At 43.4% G+C, this 24,465-nt stretch overlaps 1 protein-coding gene across 3 annotated transcripts in view; it reads left to right on the top strand.

Annotated features, from left to right (window-relative positions):
• The window catches only part of FASTKD1 (FAST kinase domains 1), a 114,831-nt gene that overhangs the window by 28,688 nt on the left and 61,678 nt on the right, over nucleotides 1-24,465 (top strand). For 2 of the 3 annotated variants that reach the window (XM_030208758.1, XM_030208755.1), the window contains exon 6: nucleotides 12,649-13,047. In XM_030208758.1, the coding sequence (XP_030064618.1) occupies nucleotides 12,649-13,047 (399 nt within the window). The remainder of the gene's footprint in view (nucleotides 1-12,648; nucleotides 13,048-24,465) is intronic. The other variant, XM_030208757.1, reaches the window with a different exon arrangement.

Consider the following 24,465-nt stretch of genomic DNA (forward strand, 5'->3'; position numbering starts at 1 on the left):
AAAGCCTGACACCGCCCCGTATGCCTGTATTTCTTCCTCCAGAGCTGGGAATGCAGCCAGGGGGTCCTTTAACAGGAGTAGGATGTCATCTGCAAACAATAAGATTTTCGTCTCAATACCCCCCTCTATAAGACCCCTTATTCTCTCGTGTGCTCTAATCCTCGATGCCAGGGGTTCCATTACTAGGGCGAACAGGAGGGGCGACAATGTACACCCCTGTCTGGTGCCTCTATGTAAGGGAAAGGAGCTAGTTAATGTCCCATTAATCCGCACCGCTGCTCTCGGATTCTTGTATATGAGAGACAGCCATTCCGCGTACCGTCCCCCCACACCAAACTTCTCAAGCACTGCGAAAAGAAATGACCAGCCGACCCGGTCAAAGGCCTTTTCTGCGTCTATTGACAAAAGACAAAGAGGAGATGTAAGTATTTGGGCCCCCTGAATAACCTGTAGAGCTCTCCTAATGTTGTCAAAGGTCTGGCGCTCGTGAACAAAGCCCGCCTGGTCTTCATGTATAAGTTGTGGGAGGTATTTCTGGAGCCTGGTGGCCATAATTTTGGAAAATATTTTATAATCTACTCCCAACAAAGAGATAGGTCTGTAGGAGCTACACAGCTGGAGGTCTTTGCCTTGTTTAGGGAGAACCGTGATCGTAGCCAGGTTCCATGTGGGTGGGATGCCTGTGGCCCTGTCCAAAGAGTTAAACACCCGGAGCAGCAGAGGGACCAATTGCTTTTGAAAAGTTTTATAAAATTTATTTGTGAAGCCATCTGGCCCTGGGGCTTTATGCATAGAGAGCCCATGAATCGTCTGTTCTATCTCTTCTTGTGTTATGGGTTCCCCTAGTGCTTGATTTGCTATGTCAGGGAGCCGTGGGAGTTCCACGCCCTCCAAATAGTTCCTAATCTCTTCTGTTGCACAGCTCGCCGTATCACTATATAAGGTCTTATAGTATCCGCTAAAGGCTGCATCCAGAAACTCGGGTTCTGAGTGCACCACTCCCCCCGCATCCCTTAGGCCACCTATCGAGGTTCTGCTAGTGTGTTGGGCCAGTTTATGGGCTAATAATCTGCTAGGTTTGTTACCAAATTCAAAATGTTGTTGGCATACCCTCTGTAATTTTTCTGCCAGATCTGCTAGTTCCAATTCATGTATCTGAGTTCGAATTTTGTGTGCCTGCCCCCTCAGTTTCAGCGGATTTTGATCTGTCCCCTCTTGCAACAGTGTCTCCGTCTGTAGGAGTTGTTGGCGTAATTCAGTTTCTCTAGCACATCTCTCCTTCCATCTCTTCGACCGCAAAGCTATCAGATGGCCCCTCATTACTGCTTTAAAGCCCTCCCAGAGCACGGTTGGGGAGACCTCACCATTATCATTGAATAGGATATAATCCTGGATGGTCAGTTCTATCTGGGAAATATTAGAAGGGTCCGCCAGTAGAGCATCATCCAAGCGCCACTGCCGCTTTATTTTATTAGGGTTTAACCCCTTGATTGTTAATAACACCGGGGAGTGATCCGACCATGTATGGGGGAGTATAGTATGTTCTCCCACTACCCCTAACAGAGAGGCGTCCCCCATCCACAGGTCTATTCTAGAGGAGGATTGATGCACTGTGGAAACATATATATAAGCTCGCTGGGAGGGATTATCCCTTCGCCAAAAATCTATAAGTTGCCATCGCGTTACAAACTCATGGAAATGTCGCCTGTCTTGCTTAGCGTAGTTCGCATTACGTGTTGTATTATCTAGTAGCGGATGCAGAGTGAGGTTGAAATCGCCACCTATCAGGAGAGAGCCCTCCAGATGCCGAAGCAATAACTGATCTAGGTCTGTGAGGAAATCCCCCTGCTTAGTGTTAGGGCAATATATATTCACCAGTGTGTAAGTTTTCCCCCCCATTGTTAAGACAATTAGCAGATACCTCCCATTTTTATCTTTGATAACTTTTTTTACCTCCCAGTTCTTGCCACTGCAAAATGCTATCAGAACTCCTTTGCTTTTCGTATTATCTGTATTGGAGGCAAAATATATAAGAGGGTATTTCTTATTAACACATAGATATTCGTATCTGGGCTTTAAATGGGCCTCCTGAATCATCCCTATATCTACCCCAAGCCGCCTCAATTCCCGGAACAGTAGCTGCCGTTTCCTAGGTATATTCAGCCCTCGGACATTGAGTGACATGCATTTAATATCTCCCATTACCCCTTAGTATACATCCATCCTCCCCGTTTCAGCGCTTTTACTTTGTTCATAACTTGTGTCCTATTTGCTGCTAGAGACATACATGGCCTGCTTCTGTTTCTCATTACTCCCCCCTGTTCCCCCCCCCCCCCCCAACTTTTCCCCATGCATTTTAGGCATCCCAAAAAAATCTCTATGGATGCCTACTCAGAGAGGAAGGAACAGCTGGCCCTGCCCCGGGGCCCCACAACAAAAACACATCCCAACTACCTCTTGTCCAAGGCTGGGGTGCAGCTCAACATTTTCAACATCCAGCAACAATTTTAAAGATAATAACATTCCCAGGTATAAAGTTTGTGCCTCATCAGGTGATCCTTGAGGCTGATTGTTGACGTTGTAGTCTTTTCGGGCCTTTTCCCACTCGTTGCCATTTTGGCGGGAGGGAGCGGGAGTTTGGTCTTGCTCCCGAACTGGCCTCCCGCCGGTCATTCTCATCTGCAGACTCCGGGCATATTGCTCTGGCTTCCAAGAGAGATTGGATCTGATGTTGTTTCCCATCTTTATAAAATACCAAGGCGAAGGGGTGCCGCCATCTATATTGGATCTTCTGCTCTCTAAGATATCTCGTGAATGGCCGCAAATCCCCTCTCCGTCTCAACGTCGCCGCTGCCAGGTCCTGATATATTTCAACATGGTAAGAATCCCATTTAAAGTCTGAAGTTTGTCGCATCAGTTTCAGTATTTGTTCTTTTAATTTATAACTACTGAAGCAGGCAATGATATCTTTGGGTCTGTTACCTCTTACCGGTCCCAGCGCCCGGTGTGCCCTCTCCAATTGCACTGCCTCAGGTTCCATAGTGGCCCCGTTCTGTGTGAACAGTTCTTGTACTATTTTTTGTACTACTTGCTCACTGTCCTGGTATAGAGGTGTGTCAGGTAGGCCACGAAATCTCAAATTGTTGCGATGACCCCAGTTCTCCAGATCTTCCAATTTATCTTGTAATATTTGCTGTTCGCCCCGAATTTCAGAGATATGTTGATCCAGCGAGCCGAGGGCCTCGCTGTGGGCTTCCACTTGGGCCTCCGTGTCCTCTAGCCGCACACCCAGCTCTCTTATTTCGTCACGCAAGTCTGTGCCCAGCTTTGCTACCTCGGCTTGCAGTGCTTTGAGGTCCGCACTGATGTTTTGCAGGCATAATTGCAGGCTTGGCTGCTCTTCTTCTGTTGAGTCTGTTACAGACCGCTGTTCCAGCGCTGTCTCCTGGAGTTTTATTTTCTCTGCCGATTCTTTATTTTTCCGTGCGTCCGCCATCTTGTTTTCGTCGGGGTCGCACCTCCAGCGAATGCAAACCTCGAAAGATCAGCCACAGTTCGGCGAAAACTCATGCGCTATCGTGGTACAAGTTCCCGATTTAGTGCTGCCGTCAATTTTAGCTTTCCAGCTTTGTTTTGGATCGTGAACGCGATCGTTCTTGCCGCGAGGCCACCAGAGCTAGCAACTCAGGCGTCCATGCTGCTCGTTGACGTCACTTCCTCCCCAGTCTTCTAATTTTTTTAAGTCTTCCTTAAATCTTTCACAGTCCACACGTGTTTTAACAACCTTGAATAGTTTTGTGTCATCTGCAAATTTAATTATCTTGCTGATTGTTCTGATTTCCATATCATTTATAAATATGTTAAATAGCACTGGTCCCAGTACTGATCCCTGCAGCTCTCCACTGTGAGAAATGACCATTTAACTCCTACCCTCTGTTTTTTGTCCAATAACCAATTCCTAATCCACACCAGAACCTTGCCTCCTATCCCATGACTCTTTAATTTTCTCGGTCCATAAAGAGCATTCTCAAGTAGCCCTGTTGGTAGCTTCAATTTAACATTTTAAACAGTTCTTTTTTGGGGCGGTGGGGGAGGGGGAGAAAAGAAGAATTCAGAGAGGCTTCTGTTGGGGGTGGGAATGGGGAAGAGCGATTTGAGGAGCTGCGAGGTTATGTTGGGTGCAGGGATGTGACTCCAGGGCTGCTTCTGGGATGACTGCGTAGCTGCTGGGATGGGGTGAATGAGCAATGTTAAGAGGTTTAAACTTCAGGTGCAGGGGACAGGTGAGCAATGGAGAAAGGCTAAGGTTGCAGTTTTTGGAGTTAGGTGGGTGGGTGCACCCCTCACTCACCCTTAGCAGCTAGTTCTAGCCTTTTCCCTATTGCCTCGGCAACCGCAGCCTAATGCCTCTCTCCATTGTCTCATACAATGCAAGTAGGTGAGTGATGGGGAGAGCAGTTACCTTTTAGTCACTCCTTCCCTACTACTATAATAGCTTTACATACATCACTTTGATCACATATGTGATACATAAATGAGCATAAATAAATCCAGTCATACCAAGACTGGTTTCTAGATCTTAAGAAACTTTGTTGAGGCCTGCAGTGTTATACAACATAGCTCTGGTCTTCAATAAGAGAAATCCAATTATACAAGAGGAGTTAAATAAAACAAGAAAAATGTAAAATACAAAATGGGAAACCAGCAAGCCGTCTGACTAGGTAACAGAGTGAAAATCCTTTTGTAACCTCATTCCCACTTTCAGGAGCCAATCACAGAAATTCCCTTGGTAGCCAAAGAGGGTTGAGAGAGATCCCAAAAAAGGTATTTAGTAGGTTGGTAGCAAATTAAATATAGAAATTTTAAACAGAAGGAAGCACCAAGCTGAAGAACTCCATGATGCAGCAATAAACATTGCTTCTGTCTCTTCTGTGTCTCGTGACATCAGGAAATACCATTTAATTTTTATACCCCGAAAACAGCTTCTCTAGTCTTGAAATGTATTGTTTAAGCATCCAATCTTTATTGAAACAGTTACCAAAAGTAACTCACAATGTTGCATGAGAGAGTTCTGAGCTAGCCACATTGTCTGAAATTAATTCCAAGGAATCCACTGTAATATCTCCCTCCATTCTTGAAACCTCACGCTTTTCGCTGGCAAACAGGCATGCAAGATGAATGGCATCTCTCTCTGTGCAGGAGTAAAGTTTCAGAAAAATACCTTACAGCTATCTCTTTGGGGAGAACTTTTGGTATCTGGAGAAAGTTTATAAATCTCAAGCTAATATTCCTAATATAATTTTCCACTTTTTTCAAATTTGATTTAACACCAGTCATATATTTTCATTATCATTCATTCATTCATTCAAGTATTTATATACTGCTTAGACCTAAGTGGTTTACAATTTTAATTTTACAGGTACTGGGTCTGTCCCTAGTGTGCATTGTACCTGGGGCAATGGAGGGCTGAGTGATTTGCCTAGAGTCACATGGAGCTGTGGAAGGAATTAACTTGGTTTCCCAAATCTGCAACCTGCTACACTATCTGTTAAGCCACTCCTCTAATCTCGATCCTCAAGGGCCACAGCTTAATTGGGTTTTCAGGATTTCCCCAATGAATGTGCATGAGATCTATTTGCATGCATTGCCTTCATTGTATGCAGATAGATCCCATGCATATTCATTGGGGAAATCCTGAAAACTCGACTGGGTTGCGGCCCACGAAGACTGAGGTTGCCCACTCCTGTTTTAACTAAAATCACTTGACTGACTAAATGTTCCGAAGTCCCCATCTTCAGTTCCAGTGGGTTAACTTTTAAAATCCCATTCTCCTGTGGGGATGTTTTTGGTCCAATTCCTTGACTTGAGAGGTTATTGATTTCACCGCAGGGAGCATAGTTTTATGTAAATCAGAGATGGCTATCCAGACAGAATCCAGTGACATTACTGGTGGTTTACTCACAAGGGTTGCAGGCAGCAATCCAGCAACACTGTCAGTAGCTCCTCGCTCCAGTTCTACTACTACTACCACTTATTTCTATAGGGCTACTAGACGTACGCAGCACTTTATACTTGAACATGAAGAGTCTGTCCCTGCTCGATAGGGCTTACAGTCTAATCAGGACAGACAAACAGGACAAATAAGGGAATTACTAAGGTGGGAATGATAAAACAGACATGGGTACTGAACAAGCGAATAGGGATTAGGAGTTAAAAGCAGCCTCAAAAAGGTGAGCTTTTAGCCTAGATTTGAAGATGGCCAGAGATGGAGCTTGACGTACTGATTCAGGAAGTGTATTCCAGGCATATGGCGCAGCAAGCTAAAAAGAACGGAGTCTGGAGTTGGCAGTGGAGTAGAAGGGTACAAGTAAGAGAGATTTATCCAATGAACGGAGTTCCCAGGGAGGAGTGTAGGGAGAGATAAGTGTGGAGAGGTACTGAGGAGCTGCACAGTGAATGCATTTGTAAGTTAATAAGAGGAGTTTGAACTGTATGTGGAAACAGATAGGGAGTCAATGAAGTGACCTAAGGAGAAGGCTAATGTCAGGGCCGTGCCTAGGGTCTCTGGCGCCCCCCTGCAGACTATCAGTTGACGCCCCCCCCCCCCCCCCCCCCCCCGTGAAAATGATTAGCCCCCCCCCCCCCATGAAAATGATCGCTCACCACTTGCCACACTGAAAGGAATTGTCAGCAATATTCTTAGAAACAAATTGCTATACATTGCAAAATAAGATAGCAGATGTAAATTCTCAAAGTGGACATATTCCAAATGCTAAAATGAAAATAAAATGATTTTTTTCTACCTTTGTTGTCTGGTGACTTTCTTTTTCCGATCATGCTGGTCCAGTATCTGATTCTGCTGCTATCTGTCCTCTTAACTCCATTTCCAGGGCTTCCTTTCCATTTATTTCTTTACTTTTCTCCTTTCTTCTTCATTTCTTGCTCTATATCCATTTCCAGCAATTTCTCCTCTCTCCCTGGGTCCTGCCCTCCCATCCATGTCCATTCTTGTCCCTCTCTGCCCTTCCCTCCTCCATCCATAGCCAGCAATCCTCCTCTCTCCCCTCCCCTCCATTTTCAGCAATTTGTCCTCTCCCTGGGCCCTGCCCTCCCATCCATGTCCCTCTTTGCCCTTCCCTCCTCCATCCATAGCCAGCAATCCTCCTCTCTCCCCTCCCCTCCATTTCCAGCAATTTGTCCTCTCCCTGGGCCCCCATGTCCATCCTTGTCCCTCTCTGCCCTTCCCTCCTCCATCCATAGCCAGCAATCCTCTCTCCCCTCCCCTTCCAGCAATTTGTCCTCTCCCTGGGCCCTGCCCTCCCATCGATGCCTCTCTGCCCTCCCATCGATGCCTCTCTGCCCTTCCCATCCATGCCTCTCTGCCCTTCCCTCCACGCCCTGGGGCCTTTAAATCTTTTACTTCCGGTCGCAGCAGCGTCAGTGAAAGCAGAGCACTGCCGACGTCTCCCTTCCCTTCACGCTCTTGGTTCCCTCAGTGTCCGCCTTCTTCTGACGTCAGAAGAAGGCGGGACACTGAGGGAACCAAGAGCGTGAAGGGAAGGGAGACGTCGGCAGCGCTTTCACTGACACTGCTGCGACCGAGGTAAAAGATTTAAAGGCCTCGGCGGCGCGGGGCGAGGGTAAGCACCGCAGCGGCGCCCTCCAGAAGTGGGCGCCCCCCTGCGGTGCTTACCTCGCTTACCGCATTGGCACGGCCCTGGCTAATGTGAGCATGGCAACACTAGCGGAATATGTCGTGCATCAGAATTTTAAACAGATTGAAGGAGAGCGAGAAGACTTAGTGGGAGATCTGTGAGAAACAAGTTGCAGTAGTCTAAGCGTGAGGTGATGATAAATCAGATAAGGGTTTTGGTAGTGTGCTCAGAAAGGAAGGGATGAATTTTTGGTGATATTATACAGAAAGAAATGACAGGTTTTAGCAGTCTGTTGGATATGTACAGAGAGAGAGTGAGGAGTCAGGTGACCCCAAGGTTATGAGCTGATGAGACAGGGAGGATGAGAGTGTTATCCACAGAGATTAGAAAATGAGGGAAAGATAAGAAGCTCAGTCATGTTTAGTTTCAGATGGCGGTGAGATATGCAGGCAGCAATGTCGGACAGGCAGGCTGATACTTGTGCCTGGATTCCTGCTGAAATTTCTGGTGTGGAGAGGTAGATCTGGGAGTCATCAGCATAAAGGTGATAACTGAAAGCCATGGAATGAGATCAGGGCACCAAGGGAAGAAGTATAGATGGAGAAAAGATGTCCCAGGACAGATCCCTGAGATACACCAACTGATAGTGGGATAGAAGTGGAGGAGGATCCACCAGAGTATACACTAAAAGTGTGATGGGAGAGATAAGAAGAAAGCCAGGAACTAACAGAGCCCTGAAATCCAAGTGAGGACTGCGTTTCAAGGAGTAAGCAGTGATCAATCGTATCAAAAGCAGCAGATTGAGAAGATTAAGATAGAATAGAGATCCTTGGATCTGGCCAGGAGCAGGTCATTTGAGACTTTAGCAAGGGCTGTTTCAGTTGAATGAAGAGGGCAAAAACCAGATTGAAGTGGATCAAGAATAGCTTGAGATGAAAGATAGTCAAGACAAAGCGGAGGTGAACAGCATGTTCAAGTAGCTTGGATAAGAAAGGGAGATGGGGCGATAGTTGGAAGGACAGGTAGGGTCTAATGAAGATTTTTTGAGGAGTGTTGTAACTACGGCATGTTTGAAGGCATCAGGAACAGTTGCAGCGAAAAGTGAAAGATTTGAGAATATGACAGTAGGATAGAGATTGCTAAGTAGATGGGTGGGGAATAGTCAGCGGCACCTGGAGTTCTTGGAACAATTGCTCCCCACTTGGTTATTGTTATGCCGTCTGAGCCCTGCAGCTGTTCTGCAGCATTCACTGCCAGAGCAGATACCCGCACCAGCACCCCCTCCAGCCACCCTGACCTTCTCCTGCTCAGAGCATTGCATCAAAAGGTGAGGCAAATTTGCTGCAAAAGGCTGCAGAGGTGATGTCCTTAGGTCCAGGCTCCCTCTGGCCCAGGGGATCGTTCGGCTTCTCCTTTCAGGGATCATTACCTCAGTGGGTTCACATACAGACTTCCACACATCTCTCTGCCTTAGCTTACAAATGTGCTTGTGGGCCTTGCTGCAGGCACAGCAGCAGGCTGAACAAGCCACCCTACTGTTGGCCCTTGCGTTTCCTCTTTATAGGAGAGAAAAACAATAAAGGTAAGAGACACTGCCACACTAACTTAACATGCGACTGGCCATCTTGGATAAGAACATAAGAATAGCCATACTGGGTCAGACCAGTGATCTATCTTGCCCAGTATGCTGCTTCTAGCAGTGGCCAATTCAAGTCACAAGTACTTGAGAGAATCTCTCCAGACTTCCTTAATTTATGGTTTGGATCTTAACACCTCACCTTGGCTATGAAGGGTTTAAGATATGATCTTGTTAAAAGAAAGAAAAAGGCAACTTAGAGTTGTACAGCAGGCCAGCTAATAATATGAAGAGCCCAGCTAGTTCTGCTCCATTAATTTAAACTCTGCATGGTATTAGTATAATTCACATGGTCTTTGAATAGTGAATGTGTGATGATCAGTTTGCAGTCATCACCAAGAGTGTGGCTCAGATGGACACACAAAGCATTACCAGTGCAAAGCCACATCACACTAGTGTGAGAGTGGTGAGGGGCCACATGGAAATGCTCTGTTCATTTTAATGGTGGGCATGGCTACCAGAAGGAGCTTTCACAAACTTATATTGCTTGAGGGACTATATCATATGTCAGAAAGATACAAAATGTTGTAATTGTCTTTGGCTTCACCACACTGGTTACTATGGTGCCCTTTTACTAAAGCTGAGTGTTGCTAAATGCTAAGAAGCCCATATGTATATAATTGCTTTCTTGGCATTAAGCATGCGCTAAGCCTTAGTGAAAGGACCCCTAAGTGAATAATGGGAAGGGGAAAGGGAATTGGGACTTGATATACTGCCTCTCTGAGGTTTTTGCAACTACATTCAAAGCGGTTTACATATATTCAGGTACTTATTTTGTACCAGGGGCAATGGAGCGTTAAGTGACTTGCCCAGAGTCACAAGGAGCTGCAGTGGGAATTGAACTCAGTTCCCCAGGATCAAAGTCCACTAACCACTAGGCTACTCCTCCATGAAGAGAATGGCTCATGGAATTCTTTCAAGTCCCTCTGTTTTTGTGTCTGTGACTAGAAGATTTAGAGGAAAGGGGAGAGGCAGTTTGAAAGTAGTTCCCTAGCTACTATGTTTACTGAATCAAAGTTTCTATGCTGCAGAAGCTGTAGCTGCTTCTTCCACATAAATGCATTGGGCCTTCTTTTTTTTTTTTTTTTGAGGACCTTATTTCTCTGGAATGCCTGATATGATCTGACTCATGCCATATCTGGTCCCTATAATGGTGTGGCTGTCAGACTGAGTACTGGGCCTGATGTGAAGCCTTAAGATAAAGGGAAAACATAAAGCAATGCATGACTTACCCTTGTGGGCCAAAAAAAAGCAAGGAAAACCAGCACCTCTACAGACAAATCAACCAAAAGCAAAAAGAATGGAAATGATCACAAAAACATTGTTCCAGGATGGCAATAAAAACGTTTATTCACAATTGTATGATAAAAATTAGTAGTCCAGCAGATGCGCAATCACAGTTCTATAGACATATGCTATACAGATGGACCCAATTGTGAATAAACTTTTTTTTTATTGTTATCTTGGAACAATGTTTTTGTGGTCATTTCCACTCTTCCTTTTGCTTACCCTTGTGGGCTTCAAACACCATAACATCAAGTTCCATAAACCTCGTAGACACATTGTAGAGTCCTTCATCTTCCTAGTCTGGTCCTCCCCTCTTCCCTCTAGTCTTAAGGTTTTTAGCTTCCTGCATTGGGTCCTACCTCTTTTCTAAGTTCCTAGTTAAGGTTGGTTGTTGTACCCTTAAGGTGGATTGGGAATCTCTCCTGTATAAGCCTTCCCAATCCCATTCCATTAAAACTGCAGAAATAAGAGGATGACCAAAACTGCTTTTTAAGTTTCAGCTGAAACTCGGTCTCTTTTCAGCCAAAGCTGAACCCAAAATCTCAAGTTTGGTTGTGTGAATGTGAATCAGCGAGGTCCGCTGGGGATTGTCAGGGTTTGCAGTCTGCATCTCTCTGCTAAACCCACAGTATCCAAGCCAGAATATAATTTAAATAATGAAAGAAATAATGAAAATAGCCTCCACAAAAAGGACTGCAAATAATGAAAATTGAAACTAAGTCATGGTGCTTTTACAGTGGCTGACTCTGCGCCATACTTGGAGTGCCAGTTTCAGTCATAACTCCAAAAAGAGGATAATTCCCATAGAGCTTAACAACCCAAATTTACAGAATTAAATTCCTTCTAAACTTTTCTATCAAAAGTATCTCTTTGGAGTACTTTATTTACCGAATAAACTATTGTGCAAGATCATAACTGCATTACTTGTATTTTCAGTACAAAAAAAAAAAGGAATGCAAAGAGTAGTGCCCTCACCCTCAGGACTACCTTACAGTCCCTGATAGTCTAGTGATATAGCCCGAGCAGGAGAGATACCCCAGTCATGGCAGCCATTGTGAGAGCAGAGCAGGAATGGGCAGGAGTAACTGGGGATGGCTTCTGCCCTAACTACACTCCTATACCACCAGGGATTTTACGGTAGGTCCAGGGGCTCTACAGGGGTGGGGAGAGGCAGAGGAGGGGTAACTCCTGTTGGGAGGAAAACAAATGGGACAAAGCACAAATTTCCGACTTCCACTGAAAATACGTGGTCATTTTTGTTTGACACCTAAAACCTGGCCAAAAATTAAAATAACCTTTCATCCAAAACCGGACAGAAAAAGGATTTTTGGTTGGTTTTGGCGCCATACCAAAACTGAAATTTGGTTGACCTTTAGTCAGAAGTTATTTTGTTGCTAGGCAGATTGACAGACAGATATTCTCAACCCCCGTGTATAACTTCTTTCCTGCATCTGGTTGGTTATAAGAAAAAGAACTAAGCAAACCTTGATGTGTACTGCCTATATATATTTAGCCTTATGAGTTCCTGAAGGAAGCTATCTTTGGCGCATATTAAGAAAATCATTAGCAGTATCTGGAAGAGACTGAGGGGCCCTTTTACTAAAGCTTAGTGTGCGCTAATGGAATTAGCGTGCACTAAATGCTAAGAAGCCCATAGGTATATTGGACTTCTTAGCATTTAGCATGCACTAATTTTGTTACTGCGTGCTAAGCTTTAGTAAAAGGACCCCTGAGCATACACTGGCATACACTGGTTTAGGAGTGAAGTTTGTTAATGTACTGATAAGCACAAAACAAACCATTTGGAGAGACAACCAGAAGAGTCCCCCTTCTCCACTGACACCCTTTGTTCGATATGTAAGGTAAGGAGTTTGAATGTTTTCAGCAGTATGCTATAACCCACAATATGCTATTGCTGAGAGTGAGCAACACAGTTTGTTTGAATGTTTGTAATACATGCTTATTGTTACATGGTGCTTCCCTAGCCACCAACATGCAACTAAATTTAACTGCCTGATCTTTGTTCTTGGAAAAGTGTTGGCAAACTTATCTCGCTGTGAAACTTTTCAGGATCCTATCCGTGCTGATGATCAGCATATCTGCTGTTATCTCGCAGAAGCTTCAAGATCGGTTGATAGAAAAGGCAGAGTCTCTCATAGATGCCTGTGAGTCCATGCGGTTTAATGATATCAGGAGGATAGTGCAGTTTCTTCGCAATACCAAGCACGACTGTCGTTCCTTGTTAGAGAAATGTAACAAGGTTATCCTGGAGAAATACAGCAAAGCTGATGTTGAAAACTTAAGCATCGTTCTGGGTCTGTATCAAGCTCTGCAGTTCAATAATCCAGAGTTTCGCCTACTTGCCAGGCAGCGGTTGACTGAGATGATCGATAGCTGTGATGATTCCTTCGGCTTCACAAAATTATTTGCAGCACTGGGGCCCTATGCAGGGCCAGATGTAAGAGAAAGGTAAGTTACAAGTTTATTTTCCCTGGTGTGTGCATAGATTGAAATAAATTCTGATATATGCAATAAATTCTAATATATGAAAGTTTACTTATTCTATGTAGTCAAGTGTAGAAGATGTAGTACTCTGTTTCTGAGGAACAAAATGGTACTAGTCATAATTTGAGAGGAAAAATGCTTTTTAGTATGCAAGTCCTCCTTTTGAGCTGCTTTTTATCAAATTTTTTTGTATTTGTTTTTCTATTGTATTTTTTTGTGAGCTGGTTTGCTTGAGTGGTTTTCTAGTTCATACAGTAGCATGGGAAATATTAAGACTAACCTTTTAGTAAGTGACCCTCTGAAAGGTTAACTGGATATTGAAAAAGAGTTTACCATTTAATCATTTTATTATTTTACAGTGGTATATAGGTTGTAGTAAACACTTGTTAGTTCCTCAGTACTACTAGATCATTTTGTTACTCTTTTTTTTTTCTCCTCCCTGTAATCCCAATTTTTTCAGGTTTTTTAAAAACTTTTTTTTTAAATAAAAATTGTGAACGTTTATGAGTCATTCATTTCATTTATTTCTTTATTATCCACCAATAGAACTAATCGCTGACCTAGGCAGAATACATCAAAACAGCCATTAAGTCACATGCAAGAACATAAAAACAAAACAAACATATTTAAAATAGATATGTAGGGAATCATGTGATGCTGTGCTGGAGAGATGCCGTCCTGCTCTTCAAACCCGGGTTATCTTAAACAAAATACACCTCTACTTACTGAAAGCAGCAGCCTGACTGTAGCAGGTGAGTGAGAAAGCAGTGAAAGACCTCTGGAGTGATGGCTTCAAAAGGCTTTGCGCAAGGGACAAGGTCGGACATGAGTGCCGGAGGACAAAATATCAGCCCCCCCATAGCCTCGTGGGGCCTTTGGTGAGCTTGGCACGGGTGGCGGACATTACGGTTGAGGTTGCTGTTGTGATGGAAGCAATGCTGGATAAACAGTTCCTGCCACTGGACGATAAATAGGGGAAAGTCCAGGGAATATTAGAGGAGCTGGGATGAGATTTTGCCCACTATCAGCACAGAATGGGAGAGTTGGAGGAGCATGCCCAGAAGCTCGAGGACTCACAGGCATACCTGCATAAGACTCTGGCGGCCTGCCAGGGAAAGTTGGAGGACTTGGAGAATCACTCCAGTTGGAGCAATCTTAGGCTGGTAGGTCTGCCTGAGGGAGAACAAGCTCATAGGATTCCTGGAAACTTGGCTTCTGCATGAGCTGGCTCTCCCTACCTATTATGGACTTTTGCAGGTGGAATGGACGCACAGGCTGGGGTCCCAGAAACTGGCTAATGAGCACCCCAGAGTGGTCATCCTAAAATTGCTAAGCTACATGCATAAGATGACCATACTGCAGGCATTGCGGGACAGTAAAGAATTATTCTACAAGAACAACAAGATTTTATGTTTCCAAGACTACTCCGTGAGAGTACTGCAGGTTCACGCGATCTGCTCCCGCTTAATTGAGCTCCGTATCCGCTTTGCCCTACTGTACCCAGCTCACCTCCGCATTACCTACCAAAATCAAACGCACCTGTTCGAGACCATGGAGGCTACAAGACACTTTCTAGATGGGCTGTGCTTAGAGGATGGCTCACCCCAAGGCACTGTACCTTAAAAACTTATGGGGTTGTGATGACCTGATCATGGACAGCTGCAGTTGCATGTTCTTACTGTGGATTTTATAGATTGGAATAGGAGATTAATGCCCCAACCTGAGAACTATGAGATATACCAGCCGAAACAGAAGTGTTTATTTTTTTTTGACTGCACACTGTTTCTCTGTTGGAGCTTTGAACCATTATGGACCCTCATTTGACTCTAGCCCTGTGTGGACAGGCTACCTTTCTGAACGATCATCTTGATAGTGCGTGTGAGCGAGGGGCCTCGATAAGGATTATCATCATGGCACCAGGTGTGGGAGTGAACTATTGGCCATCTGGATCTCTGCCGTGCTTCTCCCGTTCGCTCATACACCTTAGCCTCAGCTGTTGTCCTGTGCTCTGATAGCCCATAGTGGACTAGTAACCAATTTTGTTACTGGACAGTTGTGTTTTGTTTTTTTTTATTGTGGATTGGACATGAGTGGTGGACCGTGCCTTCCGGAGAAGAGCAGTTGATTGTTTGGAGACATTGGGGGAAGTAAAGGATTTTTGGTGGATGGGTGAGGGGAAGGGATGTTGAGGGATCTTTGCTGTACAGGGTTCTGGGGGCAGGGTAGGTGTCTAATGTGATGATTCCTTATTCGGAGTCTTTGACAAAAGGGGGAGGGGTAGTGTTTGGGTGGGAAGCATGGGTTCAGAATGTAGCTGGAGGGGTAGTTTGGGGAGGGGGTACTGCTTGCAGAGGTAGGGCTATGGGATTTTATGGAGGCTCATTATACGCTGTATGTTGTAAGGGGATGGTGGCTGTTTAGGAGTTGTGATAAAAGGATCTTTGAGTGAGCTTCAGGCTGGGATGGCCCGCCCTTATTACTGGAGTATGAGCGAATTGGGAAGGCACCTCAATATAAACTTCTCATGCCGTGATGGTAGTGACCTGGATTGTGGGGTGCATAAACTCCCCGATTAAGCGCTCAAAAATATTACATCAATTTTAATGGCATAAAGCCGACATTGTTGCAAGAAACACACCTAAATGCTGAAGAAAGTGCAAAGCTTAAACCGTGGTAAATGAGGGAATGCATAGCAGCACCGGCCAAGGAGGAAAAGGTGGGGTATCGCTCTCCTTATCTGTAAAGGTGTGGTGGATAGTGTTAAACTTCTAGATGCTACTGGAGCTCACTTCTGTTATTGGAGACAGAAGGGATTAATCTTTCTTTTTCAGGTGATCACAGACACTGGAACACTACAACCCTATCCATCTTTGTGTGGACTATAATTTGGACCCAACTGATATGTTTTCATACTTGCAACTCCAGCAATATGTGTCCTCTTTGCCTGCTTCTGCCTTGACTGCGGATAACTATGAGAAACTTCCAGAAACTTAGTCTTGAAGCTCAGATTCATGCTTTCAGCATTGGGCATTGTTGGACTTACTCTCCCAATATGACCTTAAGCCACTGACACAATCTTGGACTACAGATTTGGCTGTCGCACTATCAGATAAACAGTTATTTACCAGTATTCGGAACACTCGCCTGCTCACCAAACATGGTTTACATTGGGTAGAAAATATAAGTTGGCCATTCGGCTTTATATTTTGCCTCACCATGTGCACTTGGCTGATCGAGATGCGACCAGCTGCATTCTGAAGTGTCAGGCCCAGATGGCTACTTTAGGGTACATGTTTTGGACGTGCTCACACACTACACGTTACTGGTGAACTTTGGTTCTACATGTTTCTACCCTTTGGAAGACACGGTGGACCCCACAGCCTATCCTGTTTATTGCATTGATTACATGCTGGCTTTGCACAATAAGCAGATTCTACAAACAAAAAAATAACCCCCAACTTCTGGATGCTGAGGGTTGATTTTTTTTTTTTTTTTTAATCAGTGAAGTATCCATCGTGAGACAAGAGCTAGTGTTGTCCAGTATATATGCCCCTAACCAGTTTGATAGGGCCTTCTTTAAAAAAGTGACTGCTCACTTGTTAGCTTACAATGAGCACTCCTTTATTGTAGATGGTGACTTTAACACGGTGTGAGATCCAGACTGTGATTGATCCCATAATCCTAGAGAGGAGACGGTCAACTTTAATAGGGGCTTGTCTAATTTCTGTCAGAAGCTCAACCTAGTTGGCTTTTCCTACCATCTCTATGCTGATGACTCCCAAATCTACCTTTCTACCCCTGATATCTCACCTTGCATCCAAACCAAAGTTTCAGCGTGCTTGTCTGACATTGCTGTCTGGATGTCTCAACGCCACCTGAAATTAAATATGACCAAAACCGAGCTTCTCATTTTCCCCCCCAAACCCACCTCCCCGCTCCCCCCGTTTTCTATTTCTGTTGATGGCTCTCTCATTCTCCCTGTCTCCTCAGCTCGAAACCTTGGGGTCATCTTTGACTCTTCTCTCTCCTTCTCTGCTCATATCCAGCAGACCGCCAAGACCTGTCGTTTCTTTCTTTACAACATCCGTAAAATCCGCCCCTTTCTTTCCGAGCACTCTACCAAAACCCTCATCCACACCCTTGTCACCTCTCGTTTAGACTACTGCAATCTGCTTCTTGCTGGCCTCCCACTTAGTCACCTCTCCCCTCTCCAGTCGGTTCAAAACTCTGCTGCCCGTCTCATCTTCCGCCAGGGTCGCTTTACTCATACTACCCCTCTCCTCAAGACCCTTCACTGGCTCCCTATCCGTTTTCGCATCCTGTTCAAACTTCTTCTACTAACCTATAAATGTATTCACTCTGCTGCTCCCCAGTATCTCTCCACACTCGTCCTTCCCTACACCCCTTCCCGTGCACTCCGCTCCATGGATAAATCCTTCTTATCTGTTCCCTTCTCCACTACTGTCAACTCCAGACTTCGCGCCTTCTGTCTCGCTGCACCCTACGCCTGGAATAAACTTCCTGAGCCCCTACGTCTTGCCCCATCCTTGGCCACCTTTAAATCTAGACTGAAAGCCCACCTCTTTAACATTGCTTTTGACTAGTAACCACTTGTAACCACTCGCCTCCACCTACCCTCCTCTCTTCCTTCCCGTTCACATTAATTGATTTGATTTGCTTACTTTATTTATTTTTTGTCTATTAGATTGTAAGCTCTTTGAGCAGGGACTGTCTTTCTTCTATGTTTGTGCAGCGCTGCGTATGCCTTGTAGCGCTATAGAAATGCTAAATAGTAGTAGTAGTAGTAGTAGATACATGGAGAGTACTACATGCCACAGATAGACTATATGCATTTATCTAGGACACATTCAACACAATCCCATATAGTATCTGTTGTTCTCCACCACACTATTTTCTGGAATCTCCAAAGCAGATCATGTGTGGGTTTGGGCGGATTGGTACCCTAAGGGGGCTAGGGATGGGAGGCATTGCTGGGTGTTCCCTCTGGCATTGTACCATGATGCAAAGTTTCAGGAGCAATTGTTGCACTGCTGGAGGGATTACAAAACGCATAATTTTGCCCATGAGGATGATCCCCTTGTTTATTAGGAGGCAGCAAAAGCCAACTTATGAGGGGAGATCAATTACGCTAGTCACGTACAAAAAACCTGAGGCAGGAGACTGCTCCATAGTCCTGCATTATCCACAAAGCAACGCCTAAGTCAGTTTTTCCCAAACCTGGTGCCGGAGGCACCCCAGCTAGTCAGGTTTTCAAGATATCCACAATGAATATTCATAACAGAGAATTGCATGCACTACCTCCACTGCAAGCAGATCTCTCTCATGAATATTCATTGTGGATATCTTGAAAACCAGACTGACTGAGGTTTGGGAACCACTGACTTAGGCGTTGCTTTGTGTATAGTGCAGAACTATGGAGCAGTCTCCGGCCTCAAAGTAAATTGTGCAGAATTGGGGCTTGGGATCCTTGGCATGGGAGTCTCCTTATCCCTCCAGTGACACACAGATGCGTTATCTAGGAATTTACTTAAGTACCAGTCCACATACTATGTACAAGAGTACATAGTGAACCCCCATAGATAAAATTAAACAGTTGTATCGCATGTGGAAAGACTTGCCTCTGTCTTTGAGGGGTAGAATAGCTCTTGTTAAAATGGTCCTACTTCCCAAGCTCTTGTACCCTTTGCAGACTATTGCTATTTGGATAACACACAATGATGAGGGTAACTTCAGGAGTGCCATAAGTTCGTTCATTTGGCGACACAAATGGGCGCGCATAGCCTATTCTACTCTGACTACGGATAAGGGATGGTGAGGGTCTGAATCTTCCTGATTTACACCATTGTAATGTTGCGGCATTGATGCGATTGACCTTTGAGGGCATCACAGGTCACCCGAAATTCACCCCACACAGCTGGCTGGAGGGGTGGACGGCTCCTCTTTCTTTTTGCAACATGTTACGTATGACACCCATGGCAGGAACACGATTCGCCGCCCACCTCCAGTTCTTAAGTCCAGTACAACTGGCATGGAGATGGTGGAGGAAGGCGCAACATAAAGTGGCAGAGGCACTTATCTTAAGAGATTGCCATCTTGCTTAAATAAACTTTCCACTTGGTACAAACTGATAAGGATCTTGATGGTTCCCCTGGGGGTGGATTGTCTTGTACGCATGTGGAATGGGGACCTGGGTCTGGAGTACGAACGCCCTCACTTTTTTGGACTTTTTACAACTCTCCTATGACTTCCTTAAATCTGTGGACCTACAGGAAACTCTGTTCAAGATCTTACACAGGGCATATTGGTCTCGGGCTCAGGAGAGATGATCAGTGTCAGAGATGCAGGGTGGGCAGGGGGACCCTCCTCCATTCTTTCCTAGAGTGCTTGAGATTGGATATTTGGCACAATTCAGTGGCACTCTTGGAACAGATGGTGCCGGGTCAGATCACTTGGGATTTTGAGACTTTGTTGTTAGGAGCCCGAGGGGATTAATAGCCCAAAATATTTCTTTGCCACACCGCATATTTATTTATATGGTGACACTTTTGGTAAAGAAAACTATTTTACAATACTGGGTAGCTGAGGAAGCACCTCCGTCCCATCTCAGCTTGTGTTCCCCTGAGGTCGCGAATGCGAAACATGCCGAGCATGTAGGGAACCAGGAAGAACTGCTGACGAAAACCAATCGGAATTTAGCCCCGATTTTAGGGAGCAGCATGGGACTGTAGTATTGATTTTAACCACACTACGGAGGGGGATCCCCCACAGGACAGTAATACATCTGAGTACAGCTAATACCCTGGAACAAGCTAAGTAGCGATAGTTTTTTTTCTATAAATGACAACAACTGTTGAATAGAAACCAGTACCCGGTACAACATGAAATAGGGTAGGGAGGAGGTGTGCAATGATGTACTAAAGGGGTTATGTTAGCATGCATTGTGTGTGAGTCCTGTGGATGAAACCCCCATCCACTGAGCACTGTTAGCATATTTAAAAATATTAAAGAGTGAGAATATATTGCACAGTGCACTATTACAAGATAGATGGTTTCTTTATGTGTATTTAGTAAGTTAAAATTTAATGCCAAGAAGTATAGAGTGATGCACTTGGGGTGCAGAAACCCAAAAGAGAGAGATTGGGTAGGAGGGGAGAGATTAGTAAGCTTGACTCAGGAGAGAGACCTTGGGGTGTTGGTGTCTGAGGATCTGAAGGTGAAGAAACAGGGCGACGGCCGTGGCCAGAAGGATGCTAGGCTGCATAGAGAGGGGCATAACCAGCAGAAGAAAGGAGGTGTTGATGCCCCTCTACAAGTTGTTGGTGAAGCCCCACTTGGAGTATTGTGTTCGGTTTTGAAGGCCATATCTTGCTAAAGATGTAAAAAGACTGCAAATGGTGCAAAGAAAAGGTACGAAAATGGTATGGGATTTGCGTTTCAAAACGTACGAGGAGAAACTTGCTGACCTGAACATGTATACCTTGGAGGAAAGGAGAAACAGGGGTGATATGATACAGACGTTCAAATATTTGAAAGGTATTAATTCGCAAATGAACCTTTTCCGGAGACGGGAAGGCGGTAGAACTAGAGAATATGAATTGAGGTTGAAGGGGGGCAGACTCAGGACTAATGTTAGGAAGTATTTTTTCACGGAGAGGGAGGTGGTTATGTGGAATGCCCTCCCGCGGGAGGTGGTGGAGATGAAAACGGTAACGGAATTCAAACATGCGTGGGATAAACACAAAAGAATCCTGTTTAGAAGGAATGGTTCCATGGAATCTTAGCCGAGATTGGGTGGCGACGCCAGTAATTGGGAAACAAAATGGGAGCAGGGCAGACTTCTACGGTCTACGCCCTGAGCATGACTGAATAGATAGGGATGAGCTGGAGTGTAAATTTTAAGGGTGGTTTGACGTTAGCTTCAGAACTTAGTACAAGAACAGTTCTGGGCAGACTTCTACAGTCTGTGCCCTGAGAAAGGCAAGGACAAATCAAAACTCGAGTATACGTATAAAGTATCACATACCATGTAAAATGAGTTTATCTTGTTGGGCAGACTGGATGGACCGTATCTGTCGTCATTTACTATGTTACTGTTACTAAGGGGCTCATTTTCAAAGCACTTAGCCTTACAAAGTTCCATAGATTACAATGTAACTTTGTAAGTCTAAGTGCTTTGAAAATATGCCTCCACGTGGACCAATTCTAGAAATCATCCCCACTCAACCATCCCTAATTTTGATTAAACTTTGTGTATATGTTTTGAGAGGTCTCAAAGTACAGTAAAATTTTAGAACAAGGTTTCTTGTACTTGCAAAATTAGGGTAACTAGAATATAAGCAACTTTCACAACTACACATTTCTGCACAAGAAAATGAAATTAAATTCACCATCTAGGTAAATTGTTAGTGCTGAATTTGAATATTTCATTGGCTCTCACTTTTCAACATTTTTCTTAAATTTGTCTCAAAGTAGGCTGATGAATTTGAATTTTATAACTGTAGTGGAAGTTTGGACTAAACTCCCTCCCTGACATAAGCTCAAATGAAATAATAATTGGCTAGTTTGTTGACAGCATGGTTGCTAACATAAGGCTGAAAGAAAATTGTGTTTGGATGGATATTTACTGAAATATACCCAGCTAAAAATTTGCAAGAAAAACATTTATACAAAATTTTGCCCTAAATTTAGGCACAGATTTCCCATTAGGTATTGTATGTTGAACCTTTTTCTTCCCAATCCTATTGAAAAGATTTTTTTTTTAACTATTAGAATCATATTTTTTTTTTTTTTTAGTTTTGGACTAGAAAGACCTTTGTCCCAAAATCAGTCCAAAAAATAACCAAAATTTATTCTCATGGTAAGTTCTAATAATTCTGCCAGGTACATTATAGAAGTATTGTTTGACAAAACTGCTTAAAGATATTTTTTGATATTTTAGCATTTTGAGGTGAATGCAGCAATGCTAAATAAAATTTGCAGAGACATAAAGCCTATTCATGGCACGTGTCTGCAAAGTTGGTAAAAACAATGGAACAATAATAGCCTTTAGATATATTGACACGAATATTTCGTTCACGGTAGAACCGTCTTTAGGTAACTGTGATGTTTTCCAAGTGTAGTTGCTGTAGGGGCAAGGATTCTAGTAATGTGCTGTTTGCCTTGGCAATTGAAAAAAATGAGCAAACTTGTGTGGGTGCATGAAACTGATTAAGGCATCCCATTCTTCTCCTGAAATTTTAACACATATTTCCAACTCACCAGTGACTATCCATATAAGCAAGCAACATACTAACTAGGCTGTTAATTGTTCTTTTGGAATAGATGCATCAGTTGTTTGGTGGGAAACATTGGCCACAAGTGCATCATTTGAAACACTTCAGGCACAAACTTTGTCTTCATCAAGTGGCTTGAACTGCCAATTTTCTTTGATGCTAACTACAGTTTGCCCTCTACTGAACCTTTCTTCCTGAGCTGGTCTTGCCTTTTCAATTTCTTCTCATGAGACAAAGAAATATTTCATTCCACGAACATTCCTATCATGAAATTTAAACAGAGCTATTGGTGTTTGTGTTTTGTTTTCTGTAGGCTATTGAAGACAGGCATGTGCAGCCAACCATTTTGTAGTGCCACCTATTCCATCATATATTGATTTTCCATGGCTGGTGCCAAAGAAATTGTATTTTGCAGTGAGACAAAATCCTTTTTAAGTTGGCAGAGGTTTATGAAGGTCTTAAAATTTTTGTACCGTGCAACAGATCCATCACTAAAGTAAAGGATGTGCCTTACTACTAGGAAAAGGCTATGACATCAGATCAGTGGAACAATATGGATTGGCACTGTGGTGTACACTCAACACTTCTGTTAAACTTTTATTCTGATAATATGTAAAGAAGATTAAGATAATTTAGGCATCATATTTAGAGTGTGTCATAGCCAAATTCTTTGTTATAAAAGTGAGCATCTTCAGGGACCAGCATCTGGAAACAACTTGCTTGATTTACATGAACTTCAAGGCATTATAACTACCATCAGATTCTATATGAGCAGTCATCATTGTTCAGCTGAGCCAATTCATCCTACATGCTTTCAGCAGGATTGAAAAAATTGTCTTCCCATCTTTCTTCTGTTTAGAAGGATTATGTTGCAACTTAAAACATGTTTATTCAGGAAATATGTGCAGAATACTAGTGGTTAATGCCTTAGGGCCCTGTTTACTAAGCAACGTTATAGGCGTGTTAACATTTTTAACACACGTTAACCACATACGCGCGTTAACCATGTATGTGCCTACAATATCCCTATAGGCGCCTACATAGTCAGCACATGTACTAAAAACACTAATGCACTTTAGTAAACAGGGCCATTAAAGAGAGGGATTATATACTCTTCAGAAATTAGTTTAACATATTTTTAGGTAGGAAATGTGATTTAAATATTAGAGGATATTTTCACTGAGAGAATTGATTGATATAAGCATCTAGATTGCTGTTTTTAAATGGATAATTTTAGTCTCTTGGGTTTGTTCTATATTATTTGGGGTCAAAACTTATTTGGGTTATTGTGTTAATTTTGTTAAATGTTTTTCCTGGCGACCAGCTTCTTGATATTGTGATCCGCGTAGAACCATGGGGTTGACATTGTATTGTTGTTGTTGCATGCAGACAACAGATGTCATGGATTTCAATGCTTGTTTTGTGATATAAAACACTTTGGTCCCAGAATAAAAAAAATAAATCCTTACAGTAAGAATATTCTCTTTTTTCAGTGGTGCTAAAAAGAAAAACAAATCTGATCTAACACCTGTTGAGATATTTTCACCTGAAAATAGAGCAAAATGTTTAAAAAAACATTTTTTTTGCCCATTTTCAACCAGGTATATCTTAGTAAGCACACACGAGAAGTTTCCTCTTGACATGACAATGACAACCTTGGAGTCTAGAAATTAGCCAAATATTATCTACCTGAAGCCCTTTACAGCTGAAGACCATTAATCCAAAATTTGATTACATTATATCATAGAAATTTTTCAGCCTACATTTTAAGTTAATTTTGAGAAACAAATTTAAGAGTAAGAGTTTTAAAAACTAGAATCATTTTAGGAGTGAGAGTTTTAAAGACTAAAATAATCTTATTCAGCACCAAGTTGCCCAGGTGGCTAAATCGCAAGCCAATTGCATACTGCTATTCAAATATAATAAGATGATGAACTTGGCTTTTTTGTTGTGTTGCTTTGTAGAGCTGTAATGATACTTTTTGAATGTGGCTTACATTTCCACAAGCACAAGCCTTCTGTTCCTGAAGTTCTGCTTTGTTCTTGAAATGCATTTTATGTACCAGTCTGAATGTTTCTTTAACTTTGTT

The sequence above is a fragment of the Microcaecilia unicolor genome, chromosome 7 (assembly GCF_901765095.1).
Source record: "Microcaecilia unicolor chromosome 7, aMicUni1.1, whole genome shotgun sequence".
Classification (NCBI taxonomy): Eukaryota; Metazoa; Chordata; class Amphibia; order Gymnophiona; family Siphonopidae; genus Microcaecilia; species Microcaecilia unicolor.